General features: G+C 40.1%; 1 protein-coding gene across 6 annotated transcripts in view; it reads right to left on the reverse strand.

Annotated features, from left to right (window-relative positions):
• ZNF217 (zinc finger protein 217) overlaps window positions 1–22,998 on the reverse strand; it is a 32,925-nt gene extending 9,927 nt beyond the window's left edge. The window contains exons 1-3 of one of the 6 annotated variants that reach the window (XM_083618442.1): window positions 22,037–22,560; window positions 4,973–5,084; window positions 2,289–4,054 (exon numbers count right to left, since the gene is read on the reverse strand). In XM_083618442.1, the coding sequence (XP_083474568.1) occupies window positions 2,289–3,690 (1,402 nt within the window). In that variant the 5' untranslated portion in view covers window positions 3,691–4,054; window positions 4,973–5,084; window positions 22,037–22,560. Of the gene's footprint in view, window positions 1–2,288; window positions 4,055–4,972; window positions 5,315–20,430; window positions 20,580–20,702; window positions 20,801–22,036 lie in introns of those variants that run through there. The other 5 variants (XM_083618444.1, XM_083618446.1, XM_083618441.1 and 2 more) reach the window with 5 other exon arrangements.
• Window positions 22,999–24,241: the final 1,243 nt, after the last annotated feature.

Genomic DNA, 24,241 nt, shown 5'->3' on the forward strand with positions numbered 1-24,241 from the left:
GGCTTGTTCTTACTTTTATGGGACTTTGACTTGTGACTTCATTTTTCTGACTTGTTTTTCTGACTGGAACCCAGTTCAGCAACTGGTTGATTGATTGTGTGACTGTGGAAATGGATAAAAGTCCCCCCTCCAAACAATGACTATCATCAGTGCAGGCAAGGAAAAAAAATAATTTTGATTTTTATCATCTACAATACTGTCTTATTTATTTTATAGTACAGTGCACTGATTATTGCTTTCATTTTATGGATCCATTTTATGGATCAATGGTCTTGTTAGATAGTAAAAATGCTGTTTTAGGGGTTGTTTTTAAAAGTCTGTGTTGTATTACTTTCTATGGGAAAACGTGCCTTGGTTTTGGAATGCTTTGGTTTTGGAACGGACTTCTGGAACGGATTAGGTTTGGGAACCAAGGTACCACTGTACTGGATCCAAGCATGTTCGGCATCTATAATGACAACAGCATGTGTTATTGTGGCTACCACCACTAGACACATATGCAGTTTGAGCCATGCATCTCCTACCCCTACAGCTCCTTTTCCTTTACTACCATGCAGTGTATTAACACACTATCAGCATCAACATCACTATCAATTGGCCTATGCACCGTATTCTAACAAAATTAACTCTGAGTTAATTTTGAGTTTGTAAACCCCATGAGAACACAGATTATTTCCCTTGAGGTCTCCTAAGTTTCAAGCAGTTTCCACCAGACGGGGCTTCCGAGTGGGCACCTGAGAATGGAGAACCATACCAACAAGGGGGTGGGGGCTGATGTTTTGAGTGGTTTTTAGTTTTAACTTTTGACACAGCTTTAACAAGTCTATAGGTGGCCCAACTATTCTTCATAATCCCCAAATGACCTGATGCTATGTTGTGCTGGGGCCATTTTAAAGGGGGGAAACAGCAGGAGTCACCAGAATGGAGATTAAATATGTTTGTTTGGGAGTTTTGTTGGCCATTTAACACACACACACTTCGGCTGGGTTATTGAGCATGCAACAGCAACACGTATGGTTGCTGTATCCCAGCCCCACCCCAAACTAGAAATAATGTTAAGTGGCATGGTGTATGTGGGCATAATGAGTTTATTAGACTTGCATTGCTAGTTCAACAAGAGATGTACTGGAAAAACAAAATGTAAAGTTAGACTTCCAAGAGGAACAAACCCAAAGTGCACTGCACAAGTTGAAACAAATCTACCGAATCTGTGGGGTACAAATATTATTATTTATTATTATTACTGAATGTACAGTATTAAACCCAACCCTATGGGAAGTATTTTAGTTCAACAGTAAACAGAATTTTGTTCAAATATTGTAACGGTAGTGTGGGACACCTTCATAGTTCATTTGCTTGTATAAGTCTTTCATAGTACTGGAACAGAAGAATTTCTCTTTTATAAAAATTAATTGTTTTGAGTAAAAAAAAAATGTTCACCCTAACAAGTGCCTGGTTTTCTGTAATACATTTAAAGGAGGGAAATCTTTTGTTATCTGTTCATCACAGCAGGTTCCAGTTCTTCATTTGATAGTCAGTTTTTTCTCTCCCTCCCTCTAGCTCCTACATGCAACTCCCACAAAATAACACTAGAGGGCAGCAAGCACAGTATTATAATCAACAAAGGGCGTTTTAGGTTCTTTCTAATGCCATTGCTTGGAGGTGCAATTTCATTTACGGCTGCAGAATGGTGGTGCACACAGAAAACATGGACAGGAAATGCACCTAGTCATCTCATAAAATAAGAGTAATTTTTATCTTCTCAAAATTTTCATATTTTAACAATTAATGCACTAGCAACTATGCACTAATGACACCACAACCTAAATGATCATGAATATGTACAAACATGTCCCTATAGTGCTTGGAGCTCAGTACCAGTTGGCAAAGAATTGAGAAACAACGAAGTTTCTCCAGGTTTTATGGCAAAGAAACAAAAGTCATTCAGCCATCAACAGAATGGCTAGTGCTCCATTATACTAACCTGAACTACAGGTCTGCACATTGCTAGAAAGGGCAAGATGCAGTCATGTGTACATGGAACATGCTGTACAAAGGATTACGCAAGCATCCTTCCCTTAAGTGCACTTACAAGAAAGGAATTATGCCATGACTTTTAAGCAGCAAAATGCTGAGTACCTGCACCTAGGAAGAAGGGTGTTAATATAGCATTACTAGCAAAAATCTGTCAGTAACTTTTAAAAAAAAGATCAATGTGGTTTAGATAATGTATACGTGAACAAAACAAGTGAGCTAAAAAGGAATCACAACTTCTTAGTAGCTCTTACCTAAGGTCTCTATTAGTCCATCCTCTGATCCATCTTCAGAGCCTCCTTCCCCTCGTTCTCCTACTCCATTCTCATCCACAGTCCCGACATCTGTAAGGCATGCTCTTGGCTGCTTTCCTTCAACAGAGCTGGCTTCTAAATCATTCTTTCGGTCTCTCTTATGTACTCTTGAGTGAAGGACAAGCTGGTGGTAAGTTCGAAAGGCTTTGCCACACTCTGAACAATGTGTGGGCTTGTCTTTGTTCTGGGACAATTTTGAATCCATCTCCATAGAAGGCACTTCACGGCCAGGATATTTGAATTTGTCTTGTGGTATATTACCAATCGCTGTGAAACTTCCACTTTTGCTTGCCTTGATCTTCCCCGTGCTTTCAATTTGGCTTGCTTTGTTTGCATTCCAAATTTCCCCAAGCTCTTCTTTATCAGAAGAGGAGTCATCATTGTCTGTACTTCCTTCATGCCCTGGCTCTTTCACTTGCCCATGGCCAGTAGCAATTTTTCCTTTGGTAGCCAGTTGCCATGCCTGATACGTACTGAACGGATCCAACTCTGCTATCCATTTCACAGGCTTTTCTTGCTTTTTATTGCTAAGAGGCATACGTGGTTTTAAGTTTAAAAACTGCAAAAACTCTTCCCTGGGCGGTCCATTTCCTTTGTCATCTGGATCAGCTTGTGAGCCATCATCACTGGCTACTGAATCTTTGGTATGTACTTTACTGTGCTCAATTAAACTTTCCTTATTCTGAAATAGGAAGCCACAAACCATGCAGATTTTGTAAGGTGATGTAATACTTTCAGTTACTTGGTCCTGTACAACCTCATTTATGGTTATAGGACTCTCTGATCCTTGAGGTGTCTTGCTTCTAGAACCAGGCTTACCAGTATGTGTTCTCATGTGATTTTTGAGGAACCATGGCTCCTTAAATCTCCTCCCACAAACACTGCACCAGTAAGTGAAAGAGTCCTTGTGCTTTCTCATGTGGGCCTCAACATCATATGCCTCCTCAAATGTTTGTCCACAAACCACGCAACTGAAATCTTGGCTATCCTTTTCATTGGCATCTGAGGGTGGCAAGTCTGTTTTCACTTGTCCTTTATCAAGATGGCTAAGGTATTCCGCTTCTACACGCAGAACTGCTGGTTCGCAGAGTGTTGGCCTGTGCTGCATTAAGACATGCTTACCAAGATCTTCTGGATGCTTGAAAGTCTGATCACAAAACATGCAATCCAAAGGCATGCATCCTTCCCCTTGCATTAAGAACTTGTCTTGCAAGTTCTTGTACGAGATTGTGTTGGCCCCTTTTATTGGCATAGTGGCATCATTGTTCTCCATACGTGAACCAACAGTACTTGCTATGCCATCTGGTCCATCCATATATGCTAAAAGAGGTTGAGTAGGCATATTCCTTTGAAGATGTTAACATGGATTCTAGGCTTTTTTGCGTTGGAGATTAAGGCCACTTCAGTGGCTTCCCACCTGTTTACTCACAAATGTCCAAGCCCAGAGGACCATCAAGAGAAGTTTGTTGAATGTTTTTGCTCATTGGTAGGGGTAGAGATCCTCACGCAATACAAACTATTTATAAAAGTGTCCCATCGGTTCTCCAATGAAGGTATTGGATTGTTTATGCTCTCTGTGAAGCCTTTTCAGTTCATTTAAACTTCAAAGAAACTAGCCTGCATATATCTCCACATGTAAAAAATTCAGGTCTTCTTAAGCCCAAAGAAATATGGAAATGGTTTAGCAGCACAAAGAAATTCACCACCTACGGAGAGAAGATTTAACACACAAACATTAACTAAGGAAACATGGATATAATAAAATACTTTTGTTTAAAAACAAGAGATTAAACTAGTATATTTTATATGATTTATTCATGTTTTATACTGCTACCAATATTCAGATTAAGTAATAAACTACTCCCTTAAGTCACCATAGATAACCAGGAATGTCAGGGAGGAAAATGTATGGAATTCGATAAAAGAAATTACAGCTTAGAGGAAAATATGTGTATTACTAGGCTACTATGCTGGAGAAAGTGAAGGTCATTTCTCTCCACGCAGCATAGAAATGCAGCAGGGCTTACGGAAAAGGGACAGAGTGAAGCATTTCTCCTTGTCCAGTCTACTGCATTTATGAGCTGGCAAAAAAGGAGGCAAAGCCCTTTCTCTGCGACTAGCACAGAAATCAAGCAGGAAGGCAGAGGAGCAGGAAACACTTAATGCCTCCTCAGCCAGACTGTTGCATTTCACGGCTTTTTACTAGCCTGATTTTTATTCATAAGAGAGGTTGACCATCTATCTATCCTACCAAGCTCCTCTTGCGAAAGTGGGCAGGTATTTCTTTTGTCTTATTTTTTGACATGCTAGTGGCTTTTTATGGCTAATATTTAAGGCTGTCTTATAAAAAGTGACTTCTCCCTTTTAAAATTATTGCAAAACACACACATTTAGTCCAAACAACATTATTCTTCCTAGAATTCATTTAAAAACTGCAACTACAGCTAACAGTTTGCCCAGGCAAGTCTAAAAAACAATTCTGCGTATTCCACAATTAAGTAAGTATAACACAGCTATTGAATTCAGATTTCAATACATAGTTATCTTTAAAATGATGCAACTGTCAAAGGAAGTTACTAATTTCTGCGAGGAACCTGCCCTAGGGAGTTACTGTTAATACTCACATCATGCTTTTATATTCATATGGAGGAAGCTGCTTCAGTGAAAGAAATCTGGTCAGGATTGTTACTAAAGTTCTTTCGCCTCCAAAATCCTAAATCTACATTTCCATTCTGGCTGAAAAAGTCAGGTGAAGCAGAATTACATTCCACTGTATTGCATCCAAACAATTTGGATTGTTTTATACGAGCCCTCACCTTGCAAAAATGGTTGAACTTTTAATATTAATTTAAAGTGTGAGTAAAGCTCTTATTCATGACTATATGCAACATCTGCTGTGGATAGTGCCCATCTGGCAGCCATTTTGAAGCTACACTGTCTGCTGCTACTTCAGCAGGCAGCCAACTCAGCAAATGGAGTTCCTACCCTTTGGATTACTTAACAGCACCATCAGCAGCAGACCTACCAGATAAGAGATTAAGACTACATTAGCCCTAAAATAAAACTCTTCTGAGCAGCTGCATTTTGGTGATCCATTCTAAGCAATAACATGTTTAAATCTCAATTGAGAAGCAAGTAGAATAAAAAATTATTCTAATTTCATTGGTCCAGTAGACCTGGTAATCCAGCTTTCAAGGCACACTTATTTCTGATTTAAAAAAAGAAAAGAAAACAAAGCTCAACAAGTTGTACAGGGCTGCATTTTGGCAGAAATAAAACGGCATTTCAAAGTACTTCGGCTTAATTCTTGTCTAAATAACCCTATAAGATGGGTCAGTATTATTATCGCCATTTAATAATGTATTTAAATATTTATAAACTACTTTTGTATAAAAAAGGGGGTGTATACCACACAAAGGTTGCAACTATAAAAGCAAATAAAATGGTGAGAGTGGGGGGGCAGAGGTTGGAAAGAGTGTCTTCCTGGAGTCCACCTAATGAGTTCATAATGATTGAACAGAAGACTACCAGCTTTTCCCCAAGTCAGTCACCACAATACACCAGCATATGCCATTTAACAGGGAACAATTTTATCCCTATTTACTAGTATTTATACACGGTTCAGCTTTCTATTCCTCTCCAAGATGGGGGGAGGAGAGTTTTGTGTTACTTTAAAAAGCACCCGCACTCCCCAATTGACAGGGGTTGGACTAGATGACCGCCATGGTCCCTTCCACTTCTGTGTTTCATATTCTTTGTAAACCACTTAAATATGTTATTTACAGTTAAGCAGTATAAAAACTTTGTTAAATGAAGTGCAATGCCGACACAGGACTGGTGTAGACACCACAATGTGCAACCACACTACACAATGCATTCCCTCCAAGCGTACCAGGCTTATGCCTTCACTCACAATCCAAAACATATTAATAAGAAATGCTACATTTATATAACACATTTCCTCCAAGGAGCTCAAGGCACTTAGTTCTTCCACCCTCACTTCATCCTCACAACAACCCTGTTAGGATAGGAGATTTGACCCAAGTCAAGAGTGAGTTTCATGACTTGACAGGGGATCTGAACCCATGACTCCCAAGTCCTAGTCAAACATTTCTAAGCACACCACCACATCGGTTCTTTTGATTAAACCAAGAGATGTCACTTGTCAATAGCATTATGTCTACCAAGATTGACATGGATTGAGGAATGAAGTTGTAGTCCTGTAACCCCTTGAAGAACCTAGGTTCCCCATCCTTCCATTACATGCTTGATGCCTATTCTAGATGTAATGTCTCTTCGCTTTCAGCTCCATGGATCCCACTGCAGCTAGAATTTATTTGTCAGTACTGTATTAAAAAATGGTAGACACTGCAACCATTTCCAAATCTAAAATGACCTCGCCAAACATGCAGGCACACCACAAATTCCTTGTGGTTTGAAATCCAAATGTTCTAGTTAATACAGAAGCAACACCCTAGGCACCTGGAGTTTCACAACTCATTTCAGTGTCTTCTGAACCCACAACTCATAAATCCTTGATCAGATTTTCCACATGGGGTACTGGATGTAACTCTAGGGTTCAGAAGCTCCATTCTTGCAAACAAAGAAGTCAGCATGAAAAGCCAAAGCCCTTTAACACCAAATTGCCACTTCCAAAATTGGCACATGTACACACACTACATTTAGTAAAGTTAAAGGTAGAGGACCCCTGGATGGTTAAGTCCAGTCAAAGGTGACTATGGGTTTGCGGATCATCTCGCTTTCAGGTCGAGGGAACCGGTGTTTGTCCGTAGACAGCTTTCCAGGTCATGTGGCCAGCAAGGACTAAACCGCTTCTGGTGTAAACCACTTCATTTTAACACCGAGCAGATGACAAGTCATAAGGGAAGATATGACAAATGAAATGATCAGACAGGAAGCTTTTAGGAGCAGGAACTGAGCTTTTTATGCGGAAATGACACCCAAGCATACCACTGACTGTACTGAAAACTGACCATAGAAAATAAATCAACATGAGAATTTCTTGTAGCTTCAAGATCCAGTGTTCACTTTAAGCACAGTAAACAGGCTTTGGAGAATGACAGAAACCAATGGGAGATGTCAATCTATATTTGGAAACAGAACAGTCTACAATGCAGACTTTATACAAAATAAGGCACAAGACTGTAACTTTTTTAAAAAAAAAAATCTGTGTCCAGAAAACCACAATTAGGACAAATTTGGATCATCTTCTTTCCTCATTTTGTTGAAAATTCACCCATGAAAAGTTACAGAACTTTATTTCTCTAAAGGCAACAGTGCCAAACCACCATCACCATGCAGATAAGTTAAATTGTTCCTTTTTAAAACTAGAGAGTTTGAGTTAACGTATTTAAAACTACAGTATACTGTATGTCTTTCAAGTTAGGAAAGAGTTTGCCTATCACTGGGAATCAAGGCCCACTGAAGTTCACATCACTTCATGATGGGAAGTGGCAGAAGCAGCAAGAGAGATCAGCACTGCATCTTCCTCTCTATAACCTAAATTCCAGTACTGCAGGAGCCTCCAACCCCCACACAAAGGCCTTTGGCACGTATAGGGGAGGGGAAGGGTCTTTCCTTTCACTTTACACCATGCTTTGGAGAACAATAGAAACTAATGCGTTCTAGGAAATACACAAGAGAGGGTGGGTGAGCAGATGGAAAGGAATGATGGGGGTATGATGAGTTGCCCATGCAGACATGACATCTGGATTTCTGGACCCACTTAACCTACCTATGTGAGCTTTTTCTACATTACAGGGTCAGCCTTGGGATCATAGCCCAAACTGAAAAGTTTCCATGCCCAACTCACTGTATGATGCCCATAAATGTGTGTGTGTGTTTTTTAAAGGTGCTATTCAACTAGCTAGAATGGATATAGTTTTGAAAAAAGTTTCACTACCCCATTTTCATCATACAATTTTCCTGTGTGCACACAAGGCACAGGATCATGCCTATTCCTGTCAATTAAACTCCTATGTAATACACATTTGTGCTCATACATAAAATGTAGTATGTATCACATGCAGCTTTAAAAAAAGCAGTTTGAACTGCTCCTTTTTCCTCACAGGGAACCAATCATTCCTAGTGGTTTTCAGACATGTAGCTACAGCAATCCTGTCCAACAGCTAATTCTTGTTTTGTATAGATTTCCCTTGACTTCATAACTAACAGAAACACTTTCATATATTGAATTTATGTCTGTCCTGTGATAACCGCACATTAAATTCATCATGTATTTGAAAAGCTACCAGCAAATCCTAGTAATGAAAAATATCAATATTTTCTTAATTACTTCATCCAACAAGGATAATGGCTGTTTTTTGTTTTGTTTTTTGTTACTTAAGTCCAACAAACATTGGCAGATGTGTGCTATATTTTCTCTCTGTACACCAGTCAACTGACTTTTCTTTGTGAACAATATAATTGTGTTTACAGGCATTACCTTAGAAACCATTCATGTCAGTAGGCCCTTAAATCTTAAGCTAAATGCAAAACTACATTGCTCATATTTCTCCGATAGCTGAACAGACCTCTGTGTGCTTCTTTTTGTTGAATAATTAAGCCTGAAAGTCCTCTGTGTAATCTCATGTCTACCATTTGTAGGGCAGGGGGAAGGACAGAAAGATCAAAAATACCTTACGAATTTTAAATTCTACTTGACAGTATTCAAATCTATTTTCTCATTATCTGGTTGTTAAAAATTATACATACAGTATATGAAGATATACCTTTTATTAACATAATTGTCCAATTGCTAGAAGGCTTTTAATATAGGGTATTTTGTGAAAAGAGAAGTGAATCTGTGGTACCTTCATAAAACATAACCAATGTATGTTATTACAGACCACTTCTGTTTGAGAGAGTTCTACAGACCAGACTGCATTTCTATAGTGTAGCTTAATTCTGACCTGGCATTGCAGCACTTCCAATTTCCCTGTTTAAGTGTTAAGGGACCTTTACACCACAATGCATCTTGCAAGAATAATAAGCTTTAACAGCAGTTTTACATTTTACTGTTGCTTCAGTTTAATGAGGAAATATGCTTTACCTCTCTATACTCTCTTCACACGACAGCCTTTAAGCCAAACACTCTGTTTCAGCCTTCCAGACCAAGGCCATTTAGTGCAACATCCTGTTCTTATAAAGGCCAACCAGATGACAATGGGAAACCTGCAAGCAGAATCTGAATTCTCCCACTTGTGATTCCTAGCAACAGGTGTTTAGTTGCATACTACCTGCAACAGTGGAGGAAGAACAATGGCATTCTTGTAGGGCTTCACTTTTTCATAAAAAAGGAACAAGGAAGTTGCCTCCTGACCATTTTCCTTCCCTGTTGGCTCCTGAATGAACAGCAAGCAAAGCAGCTGGCTTCAGAAAGCAAAATAGCTGGAACACAACTCCCTTGTGCTTCTCAGTAAGAAAAGATGAGGCTACTTTGGAGTGAGTAGGCAGCAGCCAACACTCCAAGTTCTGGGTGGCTTCTGTACAGGTGCTGACTCACTGAGATGCCATGTGTGAACAGAGCAGGTATCTGTATGAATTCAGATGTTTAATTAAAAGTTCAACTGTGTAGATAAAGAATGTCAGTTGGGAAAACTCATCACATTAGTCCAACACTCAACTCTGCTGTGTATTAAGGCTCTTATTAAACAAACTCCAAGACCAATTAAGAGGCATTTGTAAAAAGGTAGCCAAATTGCAAGGCACAGCACAACAACTTCACACAGCTCATTCAAAATTCTTGGTGTTCCAGACAAAAATGAGACAACAAATGCAAACTGATAATCTATTTTGCACTCTGCACTGGATGAGCACAAACGATCATCTATTCAAATTCCTGTTTAAATTTGAGATGCTACAATTTTTAAAGACCTGATTAGTAATCAGATTGAGTTTCTTCTTATAGAAGAGAAACTAAGAATCTTCATATCATCATATAATTTTATAAGATCTATTTCTGGGTAATGGTATCAGAGAACATTTGAAAAACCACTTGAAGTAGAAGTTTATAAACCAACTGAAAGTTTTCATTCCATTTTATCAACCTAATATTTTATATAATAACATACCTAGATTGTAGGTAGGATCCATCATTCAGAGAAGGTATCTTTAAATATACACACATAAAAGGGAGAAACATTTAAATTGGACTTTGTGTATTACAGCCTACGCTTTATTTATGGAATATATGCTGGAACTATTTAACTCCTGTGTATGCATAGGAAACAAAGTATACTTGATTCAAAAGATTAAAATCAGTAGGACACAAAGCATAACTATTTTGTGAGAAAAAGAACTTCCTAGATATTGTTTCAGCTGCAGAAGAGATCAAAATAAAATAATCTAGAAGTTTGGGCATTTGACCCTAACTCCCATGTAAATGTTTCCAACAGCTGCATAGTTTTAGCATCAACATTATTTTAAAATGCACTGATCTTACAAGTAAGCTAGAATAGTCATGTATCACTACAGGCACAGATTTTACAGCCATGAGCAGCTACAGCCAGTTGAGAGTCACATATTTTGTATCAATTGTTGACTGCCTTCATTAGAAAAAGCTACATTCCTTTTCTTTACTAAGCATGTCCATAAAAGAGTAAATGCTGGTACTTAAGGACATTTTCAGGTTTTGCCACAAGAACATTTTACATGTTAATAGGTTGCCAATGTACATCTCCATACACAAGTTCCATAAGGGTATCAGAACTGGAAAGGGCCTTTTTTTTTTTTGCTGTAACATATTGCGGGCACAATCATATGGTCCATGGGAAGGTGTCGTAAAGTAGGATTTTGAGAATCTCTCCCCAGGCAGTCAACCCTCCCAGTAGCCACAGAAAGGAGCACTGCTGTTGCTCCCTCTACTACACACACCATTTGGCTAAATGCAAACATTTTAAATGAATTATTTCTACAAGTATTACCACCACTTGAGCCAATTCAATCTACACAGTATCACAGCTGTCTGGCACATTCATGCTTTTTAGTGTAGTGGTCAGGATTCAAAGAAGTCACTCAGTTTGCTTCACATGCCCAAGGGGTTTGGGGATTGATGTTTCTAGAAGGGCAGCCTCTGGCCGCTTGGCAAACTACTTTTAATGCTGATGCAAAATTACAGAAATTAATTTTGAGATATATCTCAAGGGCCTGTTATTTGACAGAGAGGGAACCAAAATCCCACTAGGACTAGCCCAATTGAAAGAAAGAGGTTGCAATCCAAAGAATCACCAACACATCTCACTAAAACCAGCAAACAGGCAGTAGCTTCCAGTTAACAATGGAAAAATATTCATGGCATGTAATGTGCCTAAGAATTGCCAGACATCTCTAAAAAAAATATCTTATCCCCCATATCCTTTATTAATCCCTTTCTATGTTCCCATCTGAAGTTTGAGACAGAAGAACACTGGAGTATCTTTGGGATGGAGATACCTGTGTCCAACAAGACACTAAACACATTCTAATTAGTACTGGAAGTTCCAGCACATACAGAGTAGGGACCAATTAGTTCTGTCAGCCTGACCCAGAGCAGAAACAAAACAGCTGAAACACTCCTTCTGTCTTTTTGTATCTGCCTTTTGTTAGGTGTATGGATTAGCATATTTGAGAGAATTGAAGCCTAGGCTAAAGAGTTCTGCATTTGGATAAGATACATTATGTGTGAAAATATTAAGACCTACCATTAAAATACTTCAGCCTTGAAAGGGGTGCTTTTTAAAAGTACCTTAGTCTAGGAAAAACAATATCTACTGAAGTGACGGGGAATGTTTAGTATTTGGTAATCCTTTATATGTAAATGCTACAGGGTTGGCAGAAGCAGGGTGGAATGCAGGCTGGCTCCCATTTGAAGACTTACTAGCATGGGTCCTGGTAAATGCCCAGTGTTCTTTAGTTTCCTTATGTTAGGGGTTCTCATTCTTATATAGGAGCAGGCAGCACTTAAACATTTCTATGTCCTCAAAAAAGTTCTCAGACTCTCTGAATTTCCTTAAAATACTGCTTATAAAAGGTTAATCTAATTCCAACACCTCACTTTATAAAGCAATTTTATTTTAATAATATTAAGATCAAGCTTTAGCCTACCAAGAATAATTCTACAGTATAATCAAATACCTCCATGGTGATAATGTGCAGCTATCCTATGTCTCATAAGTATTGGATTAAGTACTAAAAATTATTTGTATCGATTTATTGCAGGGTATCAACTTTTAGATGATTCAGCCCAGTATTTAAGGCTCTCAATGGTGAAAAGGATTTTAAAGAAACCCCAAACTGGCAAATAGTATCTAATTTCTTTCTGATGCTGTGTGTAATATTGCAGCAAGAAATCCTACTACTACTGCCATTACTATTTAAGGCCTACCATGTATAAAATACCAGATTTTGATATTGCTACCAGCCCTACATCACTTAAGGTAGAAAAGCTGTAAGAATTTGTGTTTGGCCTTATCTGTGTTTTGCCAAACCAGTTTACAACATAGTCAAAATAAATTGCATGGCACAAAGTTACTCGGACTGTACCATTTTAAACTCTGGACAGTATTGTACATTCAAATGTTCCTCAGAATGAACTGAAAAGGAATGAAACACCAACTTCTTGCTGCTTTCCATATACTGGGATGTGTTTAATTTTGTTTAATATGGGCAGCATATAAACACATGATGCAACACCTGCAGGAAGAACTGGTTAATTCCCAGAGTTTCATTCCACTTTATTCATCTGAATGTGTGAACTGTCTCAGAGTCAATGCTTCAGTGGGCCTGATAGACTGTAGCCAATAAATGAGTTTTCATTAAGAGTCAACTGATCAGAAGGGCCCCCCCCCAAATAATCTGCTGCTAAATTATACTACATCACACTGCAGGTGGGAAAATAAAATGTTTGAATACTTCACCTGTAGTTTGAACACTTCGCCTGCAACTTTAATGTAAGAGAATGTAGCTCCCTACAGCTACAAAAGCTAGCAAACTTTTTATACATGGAGAAAAGATTCAACCATTTGATTCCCCCACCTGCAGTCTGAAGAGATACACTCCAGCAGAACATTCATCATGCGGGCCTCTAGCTGATAAGAGTGTGTCTTTGAGTGTGCCACTTCAAACATTCGCACATTATATGACACCTAGGAATTTCTACCATTTTGTGCTGACTGCAGAATGCAGTAAGCACAGAAATATTGTAGCTATAAAATCAAGACACACCGAACTCTTCCTTCTGAATATTTATACTCTCAAGTTTCTTCTATCTCACCCTAGCAAGCACAGAGTCATACTTGTTCATGGCCGACATATAACCCAAATTAACCAGTTCTATAGAAATCATGGACTAATATAGAACAATTTCTATGATTAACCACAGCTCTGAAAGATTATTGCTATTCTGATTAGCTGCAACTCTTCAAATAAAAACTAAACCTATTGCCAAGGTTTTACTAAAGAAAAAAGAAAAAAAAGGAAGGTACATGGAAGTAACTCCCAGGTGTTTATAATTCACAACCTAAACATCATTGCAGTACAACTAATATTTAGCAATACAGCTGGTTTCTTCTTTGTAAAGATCACTATGACCAATTTAACAATACACGAGACATAATTGAGCTTGGTGCTGTGGTTTAAACCACAGAGCCTAGAGCTTGCCAATCGGAAGGTTGGCAGTTTGAATCCCCGCAATGGGGTGAGCTCCCGTTGTTCGGTCCCTGCTCCTGCCAACCTAACAGTTCGAAAGCACACAGTGCAAGTAGATAAATAGGTACCGCTCCGGCGGGAAGGTAAACAGCATTTCTGTGCGCTGCTCTAGTTCACCAGAAGCAGCTTAGTCATGCTGGCCACATGCTGTACACCTGCTCCCTCGGCCAGTAAAGCAAGATGAGTGCCACAACCCTAGAGTCGTCCACGACTGGACCTAATGGTCAGGGGTCCCTTTACCTTTAAGAAGGCAATGGTTGGTATTTGTGTTTTTTGACCAAACAACCAACATTTGTTAAAATAGTCACCAACCCTGACTTACCCAGCATATGCTGTAATCAACTTATCAAGCAGCATGATTTCAAGTTATATAATTACAATCACTCGGCCTTAATAAGAACAAAAATTATATTTAGTTAAACAAGCAAGAATATGATCACTTCACGGCATCTGTGCAGCTCAGGAGCCCAATAATCCTTGAAAGTATAGGCCAAAGATTTCCCAATGGGTAAAATTATTTACTCCATTCAAATGCATTTGAGGATCATGTGAAAATATGTTGCAACAAGTTTTGTTTTATTCCAAGTACCTTTCCTACAGTTTAATTGTGACACCTACAAGCAAAATGTATTCACCAGTAAGGAAAATCACATGCTAATTTGCTTTCAGAGTAGATGTTTACATAATAAAACTGTATCAAAGAACTAAATGTTGTCTTCTCTGATATCTAGTATTGGGGAGGAAACAAGTCATTGTCCCTGCCCTAGATTTAGTGGCTCTGTGGGTTAAACCACTGTGCCGCTTGGGCTTCCCGATCGAAAGGTCGGTGGTTCAAACCCCCGGTCCCAGCTCCTGCCAACCTAGCAATTCGAAAGCACGTCAAAGTGCCAGTAGATAAATAGGTACCACTCCGGCGGGAAGGTAAACGGCATTTCCGTGCACTGATCTGGTTTCACCAGAAGCAGCTTAGTCATGCTGGCCACATGACCCGGAAAAACTGTCTGCGGAAGCGGACAAATGCCGTCTCCCTCGGCCTGTAAAGCGAGATGAGCGCCACAACCCCCAAGTTGTTCGTGACTGGACTTAATTGTCAGGGGTCCCTTTACCTACTCTGGAGATCTCTGTTTCTTTTTAGGAAGACAATCCTACATTTAATGTTTACTGGACACCAAGCCAATGTGTCTGAAGCAAAACCAGAAGACTCCTAACAGCACAATCCTATGCATGTGTACTCCACTGTATTAAATGGAATTCACAGGTATGTAAGTGTTGTTCCTATGTAAGTGTGCATAGCATTGCAACCTAAATATATATCAGATGCAAGATCTGTGCCAGGGGTAGGCAACCTAAGGCCCGGGGGCCAGATGCGGCCCAATCGCCTTCTCAATCCGGCCCGCGGACAGTCCGGGAATCAGCGTGTTTTTACACGAGTAGAATGTGCCCTTTTATTTAAAATGCATCTGTGGGCTATTTGTGGGGCCTGCCTGGTGTTTTTACATGAGTAGAATGTGTGCTTTTATTTAATATGCATCTCTGGGTTATTTGTGGGGCATAGAAATTCGTTCTTTTTTTTTCTTTTCCAAAATATAGTTCGGCCCACCACATGGTCTGAGGGACGGTGGACCGGCCCACGGCTGAAAAAAGGTTGCTGACCTGATCTATGCTTTCTAAACCTGGACTGTTATTTTCAATATTTAAAGTGGAGAATGTGAGGTCCTTTTGATCAACCCAACTGACTAAGAGGCTCATCTGGCAAAAAGGAATTTGTCATATTATCCAAAGTGCCAGAAATTGTTTCCCCAAAAGTGGAATGCCCTCATGAGCCAATTTATGTGCTACCCCCTTACTTTTCTAACATACACAAACAGGCAACACAAAATGCTATTTACTAACCTCTTTTGCTATGTCATTCAAGGATGCTAATTAAAGCTGCTGATATAGTTGATGTGAACAGTTCAGGAGGTTGAGAAAAGGAGAAAATTCCTACTTGTGGAATTCTTCTAATTCTTGAACAGACCCAAGGATTCCTTGCTTAGAGCAAAACATTATTTAACTTTATTATGAACCAATTTTAAAAAGGTTAAACCAAGAATTCAGCTAACTACTGATAAACTACAAAACATACTTTTAAAGAACCACCACATGTTTGCCCCAGATTGGGAACAAGAATATAAATGCTACCAGCTCACTAACTTTGGGCTAGTAAACTTAAATTTACAATTGTTAATCCACATTTACACACACAAGCTGCACAGATTACTCACCCAATTTCTAAGGTCCAAAAACTTGATTACACAAGACGTTATACAAACATGTTTTCCCCAATTCAAATACTGTAAGTGGTTACAAATCTCCAGTGATAGGATCCAACCTTTTTATACTTTTCTGTATTATTCATCTGCTAATTTTTATTTGCTGGAGCCTTACACAGATTTGAGTGTCATTAAAAATGCTCAAAAAGTGTTCATAATGAATGAATATCTTTTATGCCAAAGGCGTAGCAAATGTAATTATGTGAAGGGGGGCAATTGTATTGGACTCCTGATGTTCTAATCAAGAGAATGAGAATAAAGGAGGGCTTGTAAGCTTAGTAATGGCAGCCCTGCTGTGGCAGAAATTTTGCTGATTTTCTACATTTAAATAGTAGGTTGAACTGGAAAGGATGACATGAGATAAATAAGTAAATGACAGTCCAATAGCCTTACTTATTTAATCATCTGAATCTCTGTGGAAGCAAGTAAACTCAAAGGTCAAGCTTCTCTTTCAAATTTGCCTAAAGATAGGAAAGCTTAGTCATTTTAACTACAGGTAAAGAGCTGAAAGAAGTCCTTCATTCGCCAATAGAGTGTGTTTTTTTGTGTGTGGTATGAATAACATTTCGCCATACCTGGCATAGAAGTAGTGAGAATTTTCTCTTTTAGATATTTTTAAAACTAGGCCATATTTATCACTACAGTACTTCCCTGGCCTATAAAAGCCTAATTACAAAGTCTCAGTTTTACACAGCTGCTACCATACTGAAAGTCAAATGAGATCTGTAATTTCATTTTCAACTATTTTTCCAAGCAAACATGCAATAATTTGCACTTTGATGCTGAACATACTGCTTGGAATTATATCACACTAATAGCAGTAGGACTTACTTTCAAGCAACATGATTAGGATCAGGGACGTGCTTTTCACTTTGATCTTGTACATATAGGAGGCAAATAAAATCTTCAACCGTGCAATTTCACTGATGCAAAGTATAGCAACACTCTTAAGTAATGCAGCTAAGTGTTTGAGAGGCAGAGAGTTTTTCAAATAAGCCCTAAATGAAACAAACAAATGTGAAAGAATAGTGCAGAGTACCTTTTTTCCAGTCATATCGCCACCCCCTCGCCTTGCCAGTCTCCACCAAAACAAAGGAGATATTCCAAGCTACCCAGTAGCTCTCCATCTGGAATCTAATGCAATTTCTCTTGAAGGAGTCAGTAGCAATCCTCTTAAAACCCCTATAAATATAGCCTCCCTTTGCTATGGCACTTTTTAAGAACCACAAATTTATAAATAACACTGCTTAATTAAAACAAATCCAGGAAATGGCTTCCCATCTACTCTAAAATGGGTTACCATTATAAGACATGCTGTGGTTTGGAACAACAACACCAATCAGAAAACCCCAACATCTATAGGTCATGAAAAAGTTATTTATGTTGAAACTTTATAGAAAAGACACCCATACTTTAAAATATGTATGCTGTATATGTAACTTGGGAGGAAGTTTTCAGTACTGGTCTTTATTTCCTTTAAGGAAGAGCTATTCAGTGGACAATATAAAATCTTTTTTTCCCCTTTAAAAGGGACATTCAATGTTGCAATTTTGCCTCACATAGAATTTCCATAGAGACACGTACCAAAAATAAGACTTGTTTCTCAGCAAGAATCGTCAGCTGCCATTAAAGCCACACCTTAAAAAGTTCTTACCACACAGCAGCCAAGCAAGTACAAACTAGTGGTGGCTCTTTTCAGAGCCAAAAAATAAGTTGAGCTAAAAGTTGGGATGATTTGGTATTTTAACATCAGATCTTAAACAGGCTGTGGTAAGGGCAGAAATATAAGCCATGTTTTTTTTAAGGCTCTAGTAAATGCATGGTTTGTGTGTGCTTTTTTTTTTAACACACAAGTGTAGTCTAACAACCTTTCACAGGAATATAAATATTTAACATTTAAACCTGACAACACAGCACTAAAAGATAAAATGCCTTCCTGCTAAGAGCAATAGTGCCTCAGAACTGGAAGGCAGCTGTTGTTCCCCTGCCTTCTCTTTTGTTGCACCTAATCTCATGTCAAGTCATTCAAGCAGCTCCAAAGCGATGAAGACATAATTGAATCAACCTTATACATTTTTATTTTATATTTTTAAAAAAACCCACTATTATCAAGTAGCTGTATGTACATGCTAAGTTTTTCCAAACAGGCTAACACTCTTCTTTCTCTCCAAAAAACAAAAAGAAATCCAATGCATGCACACACAACCACAATGAAACTGAAATCAACGACTCAAACTTTGCAGAAGGGAATATAACTTGGTATGTCAGATCAATCAATAGTCCACTGAAATATTTTCTCAGCTACAGCTGTTTGTTATGCATGATGATTATCTGAATAAAGCCTCAACAGTAGCATCACTTCAAGAAAACCAAGGGAATTCTCCTCTCTCTCTCTTTCCCCCACCCCCAGATTTATTAACCATGCAACATATACATTTTAGTATTCGCTCAAGTGGGAGTTCTTAATAAAAAGAAGTAACTGATGTCCCATCACAAGCTTGCATGCCTATTGCACATCTTAAATACTGACTCATCAATTCACATAAAACTAGTGGGGGGGGGAGAGAAGAGAGGATCAAACTCCACCTACTTTCCCTCCCCCACCTCCAAAGAAAGCAGTTTAACCTACTTATGTGAGCCAATCCTTTCATGATGATCCAGAAAACAACTAATCATGAAGTCATAACATTTTTTTTAAAAAAAGGCATCTCAAGTCCCAAATCTACAGAAGACCCCCTTTAGTGTAACAAAACATGGCGAGAGAAAACATTTGCAAGCCATTGTTATAAGAGCACTGTGCTCAGATACCTTTGCAGACAAAAAAACCAGCCCCTAGCTGCCAACAGAAGTGGTCAGCAAGTCAATGCCTGCTATTCAGTGTGTAGTTAGGCGTTTTATTTCTCTGCCTTCCTGATCATATCAGGCAAGCTTCTCAAGGCCTAATACATTGTGAAGAATGATATGACTCTTCTCTCCCCCCCACGACATATTTGTAAGTGTGTTATTTCCTTCTGTTCCCTTTACATGCAGAAACTTCCCTTTTCACATTCTTCTGTAAAAGATTTCACTTCATCTACATGATTAAGTTCCTATTTCTGCTTTTGGCTATATGCTAGATTCTTTCTTCTACTCGCCCCTCAGCCCCCCCACCCTTTCCACCCATCAGAAGCGATGTGTATATTTTAGCTTTCAAGGTCATTTTAGGAAGGACAAAAAAATAACCACAAGGAACCTTTTCGTTTTGTTTTCCTTTGCAAACACTCCATCTGAACCACAATGCCGAAGTTATTCGAACATCCAAAAGCCCTTCAAGCTAGAAACCCAAGACCGAAATTTTGCTGGCCACCACTTCAGAAACTCTTTTTAACACTTCGATTCTGATACTCACAAGGCGATTCACACACAGCATACATTATAATGGGGGAGGGGAGGAGTGGGCACACGGGACTGCGTGTCGAATGACTGCTTTTGGCGAATAGGTTTTTGTTTATTTCAACTGCAGAAATCCTAACACACCCAAAGTGAAGCCGATTAGCCAATAATTAATGTCTCCCCATATATAGGTAAGGTATCAGTATACGGAAGTCAGTTCACATCACCAAACACACTTTAATGAATTTGTATTCTCCTCCTCTCCTAGCAAAGTCTATTGTTGTTGAAGAGCCACAGCTCTTCCTTTTCCACTCCCCTTTTTTTAAAAAAAAATTGTGTACACACACACACGCATATATATATATATATATATATATATATATATATATATATACTGTATACACACACACACAATTTGAGGTGGGGGAGAAATAACTCTGCAACGCCCCGGGGCAGATTAGATTCCGCAGAAGCAGCATTCAAAATGAAACTGACAAAAACGGATCAATAAACTTTTCATTAGCAAATCTGAAGCCCCCCCCCTCCACCCGCGCACCCCCTCCCCAAACCATGAGCAAAACACATTGCAAACCTTTCCTCCAGGAACATCCCTGACTCACAAAGAAGATGCTTCCTCTTCCCCCCACCTCCTCCTCCTTAAGATCGACATATCGAGTATTGAAAACAAATACCTATGTCTCTAATGGAAGTTTCAAACCTCTACTTGGATGGCAGAGAAAGAAGGAAGGGAGAGAGAGGCTGCAAGCCAGAAGAGACGAGGCAGAAATCACACACAGCAAGAAGTTTAGAGGAAGCGAGGCTAATCTTCCCCTTCCTCATCTATTTATCTTCCTCCCTTTTAGTGGGTGGGAGGGGTGGAAAGAAAGAGGAAGAAATATAGCATAACGACGAGACCTTTAAAATGGGGTGCTTTTTTTGAGGGGGGGAGGGAGGTTTCTTTTACCTGCTGCTGATCTTCCTCTGCCTAGTGGTGGCTGTTGGTGGTGGTAGGAAGAAGATAAAAACTGACACAACAGGAGTTGCTGCGTTTGAATGAGAAAGAAGAGAGGGAGGAGGGATTCTTGTGGGAGGAGGAAGGAGGGCTATTGGGAGTTAGCTTTTTTTTTTTTAAGGCTGGTTGCGTGAGCTACAGCCACACACACACACACACACACACACACCTGATCCTTTTGGCTTTTCTCTTCCTGATACCATTTGGGGAAAAGGAGGATTTGGGAGAAAGGTTAAGGGAGGGCATTTCCCAACAAAAGTCATTGGAGGAGGAGAGATGCTGCAATGAGGGCACTGCTGGAAACCACCAGTCTTGAAAAGGGATGGGTGGGAGAAGAGTTAGGTGTATGCAAGCACACACCTGTCCACTTTTACTGGGGAGGGGGCGATTCCTCCCCAATTCAACGGCGGAGATGAATTAATGTGCCACCTTTTATGTCCCAGGGTTTAGCAAGGATGTGTATGAAAGGACATTTCATTTGCTTACTTTACATTAAACATGTATACACTGCCTTAGTTCCAAAAGGAATGAAAGAGGAACATGAAAACACAATCGCACACTAAAATACAGTGGTACCTCAGGTTAAGAACTTAATTCTTTCTGGAGGTCCGTTCTTAACCTGAAATTGTTCTTAACCTAAAGCACCACTTTAGCTAATGGGGCCTCCTGCTGCCACTGCGCCGCCAAAGCACGATTTCTGTTCTCATCCTGAAGCAAAGTTCTTAACCCGAGGTACTATTTCTGGGTTAGCGGACTCTGTAATCTGAAGTGTCTGTAACCTGAAGCGTATGTAACCTGAGGTACCACTGTACTGATTAAAGAGTACATACACATGATCATCCCGTTGCCATAGTTTTCTCCATAATTCCCTACAAAATTTCAGGACAGGATTATGACCCCTCCCATATAAAATGCTTTTTAAAGTGTCTACATGCCCTCCTCAATTATTTTAAATTGTAAACATCATCATCATCATCTTATTTGTATGCCCCCTTTTCATAGTTAAAGCAGTGCTCAAGATGGCTTACAACATGACAAGATTTACATAGTTACCAACATAACAAAAGTCTTAAGCAATAAATAAAACACATCAAAAAGTACACAACCAAATGGAAAACACATAAATTATAAAATCTAAAACTAATAATATTCCTTGAAGCAAGCCACTTTTCCATGTAAATATGCTTACGAAAGAACAACTAAAATGAGAATCAATGCATCATTACCATAACAATCAAATACTAAGCCGTTTCAAAACTTATCTAGGATGCTGTTAAGCGCCATACCCACTGCCATGTCGCAAGGCTTTGCTGAGATCCGCTGAGGCCCTGTGTAGTGAACAGTCCTTGGCACAACTACTAAGACGTTTAAAAAAACAAACCTACAGAACACAATGGGATTTGTGGGTGCATGCGCCTAAAGGTTGCGGCCTAAACCCCTAATCCCATAACTCAACACCTCCTTCCAGAGATGCCTCGTTCCTCATCAAACACACTTGAGCAACAAAAAAATTTTGGGATCATAACATATATTGAGGCACCAGGCAAAAAACGTTTCTGTATAACCTGGGCCTTTGGCTGAAAGAAATATTCTAAAGTCTTTTAAAGGTGTTTGTGGGAGGTAGGGGTGTGTGTGTGTGTGTTGGTTCGTTGCACATTTTGTGTTATTTTGTATTTTGAAATTGCGATCCGCCCTGTGATCTTTGGATGAAGGGGCGGAATACAAATTTAATAAATGATTATGAGGATGATAACAATTCCCCAATGCAAAGTGCCAGCTCTGAAGGCAGTAATTCTGTTATTTTAATCCCTCTGGATGGAAGCTGGGGGCGGAATCCTTAAAGCACAGTCCTATCCCCGTCTACTCAGATAAAAAACCCCATTGAGTTCAATGGCATTTACTCCCGGGGCAGTGGTTACAAAAGCGCGGCCTAACGTTTAGTGGTTTGCCCATGGGCACATCCTCTGGAGAAAGGGGGGAAGGCTAGTCACCTTCGAGAGGAAAAATTACCCTCGAGCCATAATCGCCATAGTCAAGCACACAAAATCCCACAGGGAAAGGGGCTATTTTAGTGGTCTTGCAAGTTCCCTGCACAGTGACTCGCCCAAGCTGAGGAGCTGGCTTGTCGCCATGGCGGCCCACTCGGCTAGGCCCAGCCTCGTCGTCCGCCCCGCAGCGGGCAAGGCGCTTCGGCCTCCCCGCAGCCCTCGCCTCGGGGCCTCCTCCGCTCTTCCCTTGCCCTCGTGGCGCCTCAGCCCCAACAGCTCGGAGGAGGGAATCGAGAGATGAGGCCGCCGCTGCCTGAGGAGATCAAGGCACACGCGCGCGCGCGCCAAGGAAGGCAGTTGGGCCTGAGGGCGGGAAGGAGAAGAAGGAGTTGTTGGTGATGGGGCTCTTTCATCTAGGGCGGAGAGGGGGGCATTTTAATAAAGTTTCCAGAGAGAGAGAGACGCCCCCCTCCTCCCTAGTCTGTGAGAGCAGGGGACAACGAGGGGGCCTTGGGTGCGTGGGGGGCACCTTAAAAGATTCAGCAAAATTTACCGTGGTGTCGGCTTCCGCGGGCTGCAGGTCGCTTAGCTCCTGCCGTGGGGAACGTCTCAGGCAAGACTAGTCGTGGCGATAAAGAAAAACCCCGAAACAAAGAAAAATGCTATTTATCTTCCGCCTCCCTAAATTTGAGGAGGGTTTTGGAGAGAAAATGTGTGGGTTTGTTTTGGGGGGGGGCGGGCCAAAGATTTCAGACATGGATGAAGAACAAGGGAAGTGAGGAAGTTATGAGGCCAAGAAAAAATGCTTTCGGTTTAGCTTTGGGAGGCAGATACATTTGTTTTATACAGTATTTATTTACTGGTCAGTGTTGTCCCACTCCCCACTATGTGCAGTCACCCACCCACCCCTGAATCTGGCACATTGAGTTGTGCATGGGGCCGCACTCTCACAGGCTCACACCCTTGTGACTTAAGTTAGGCCTGCTGTGGGGAACTGTTGCCCCCCCCCAGATGTTGCAGGGGGGGATGTTCCCTATTCATCTGTGAGGCCAAAAACTAGTGTCTTATTGGTCACTTATCCAGGTCATGGGGGTGGATCTCCCCTGCGTTACCTGCAACCCTCTGGCTCTCTGATATATTATTTAATAGTTATAAAACAATATTTAAGCATTTGAAATGCCTCGCGTTATCTCGGTAAGGCAGGCTGGCATTATTATTTCTAAATGGTAGGTGAGGTCCTCAGGTTGAGTGATAGAGGTTTGTCTAATAGAATGGCTTCATTTGCCCCAGCTGCAGTATAACATCTCTCCCATGTTGGTCTCTACATCCTCTACAACGCTGTAATTCACCAGCAGTTTGACTTTACCCCGAATGGTGCACTCTTCCATTGTCTCCCGAGACAGATGGATGACAACCATGACTGGGGTGAGATTTGAACTCTGGACTGCCACATAAAGTGCAGCAAAACAAAATGCTATCACTGTATGGGGTGGTGCGTGTCTC

The sequence above is a fragment of the Podarcis filfolensis genome, assembly GCF_964270895.1.
Source record: "Podarcis filfolensis genome assembly, chromosome: 6".
In the NCBI taxonomy this organism is placed as follows: domain Eukaryota; kingdom Metazoa; phylum Chordata; class Lepidosauria; order Squamata; family Lacertidae; genus Podarcis; species Podarcis filfolensis.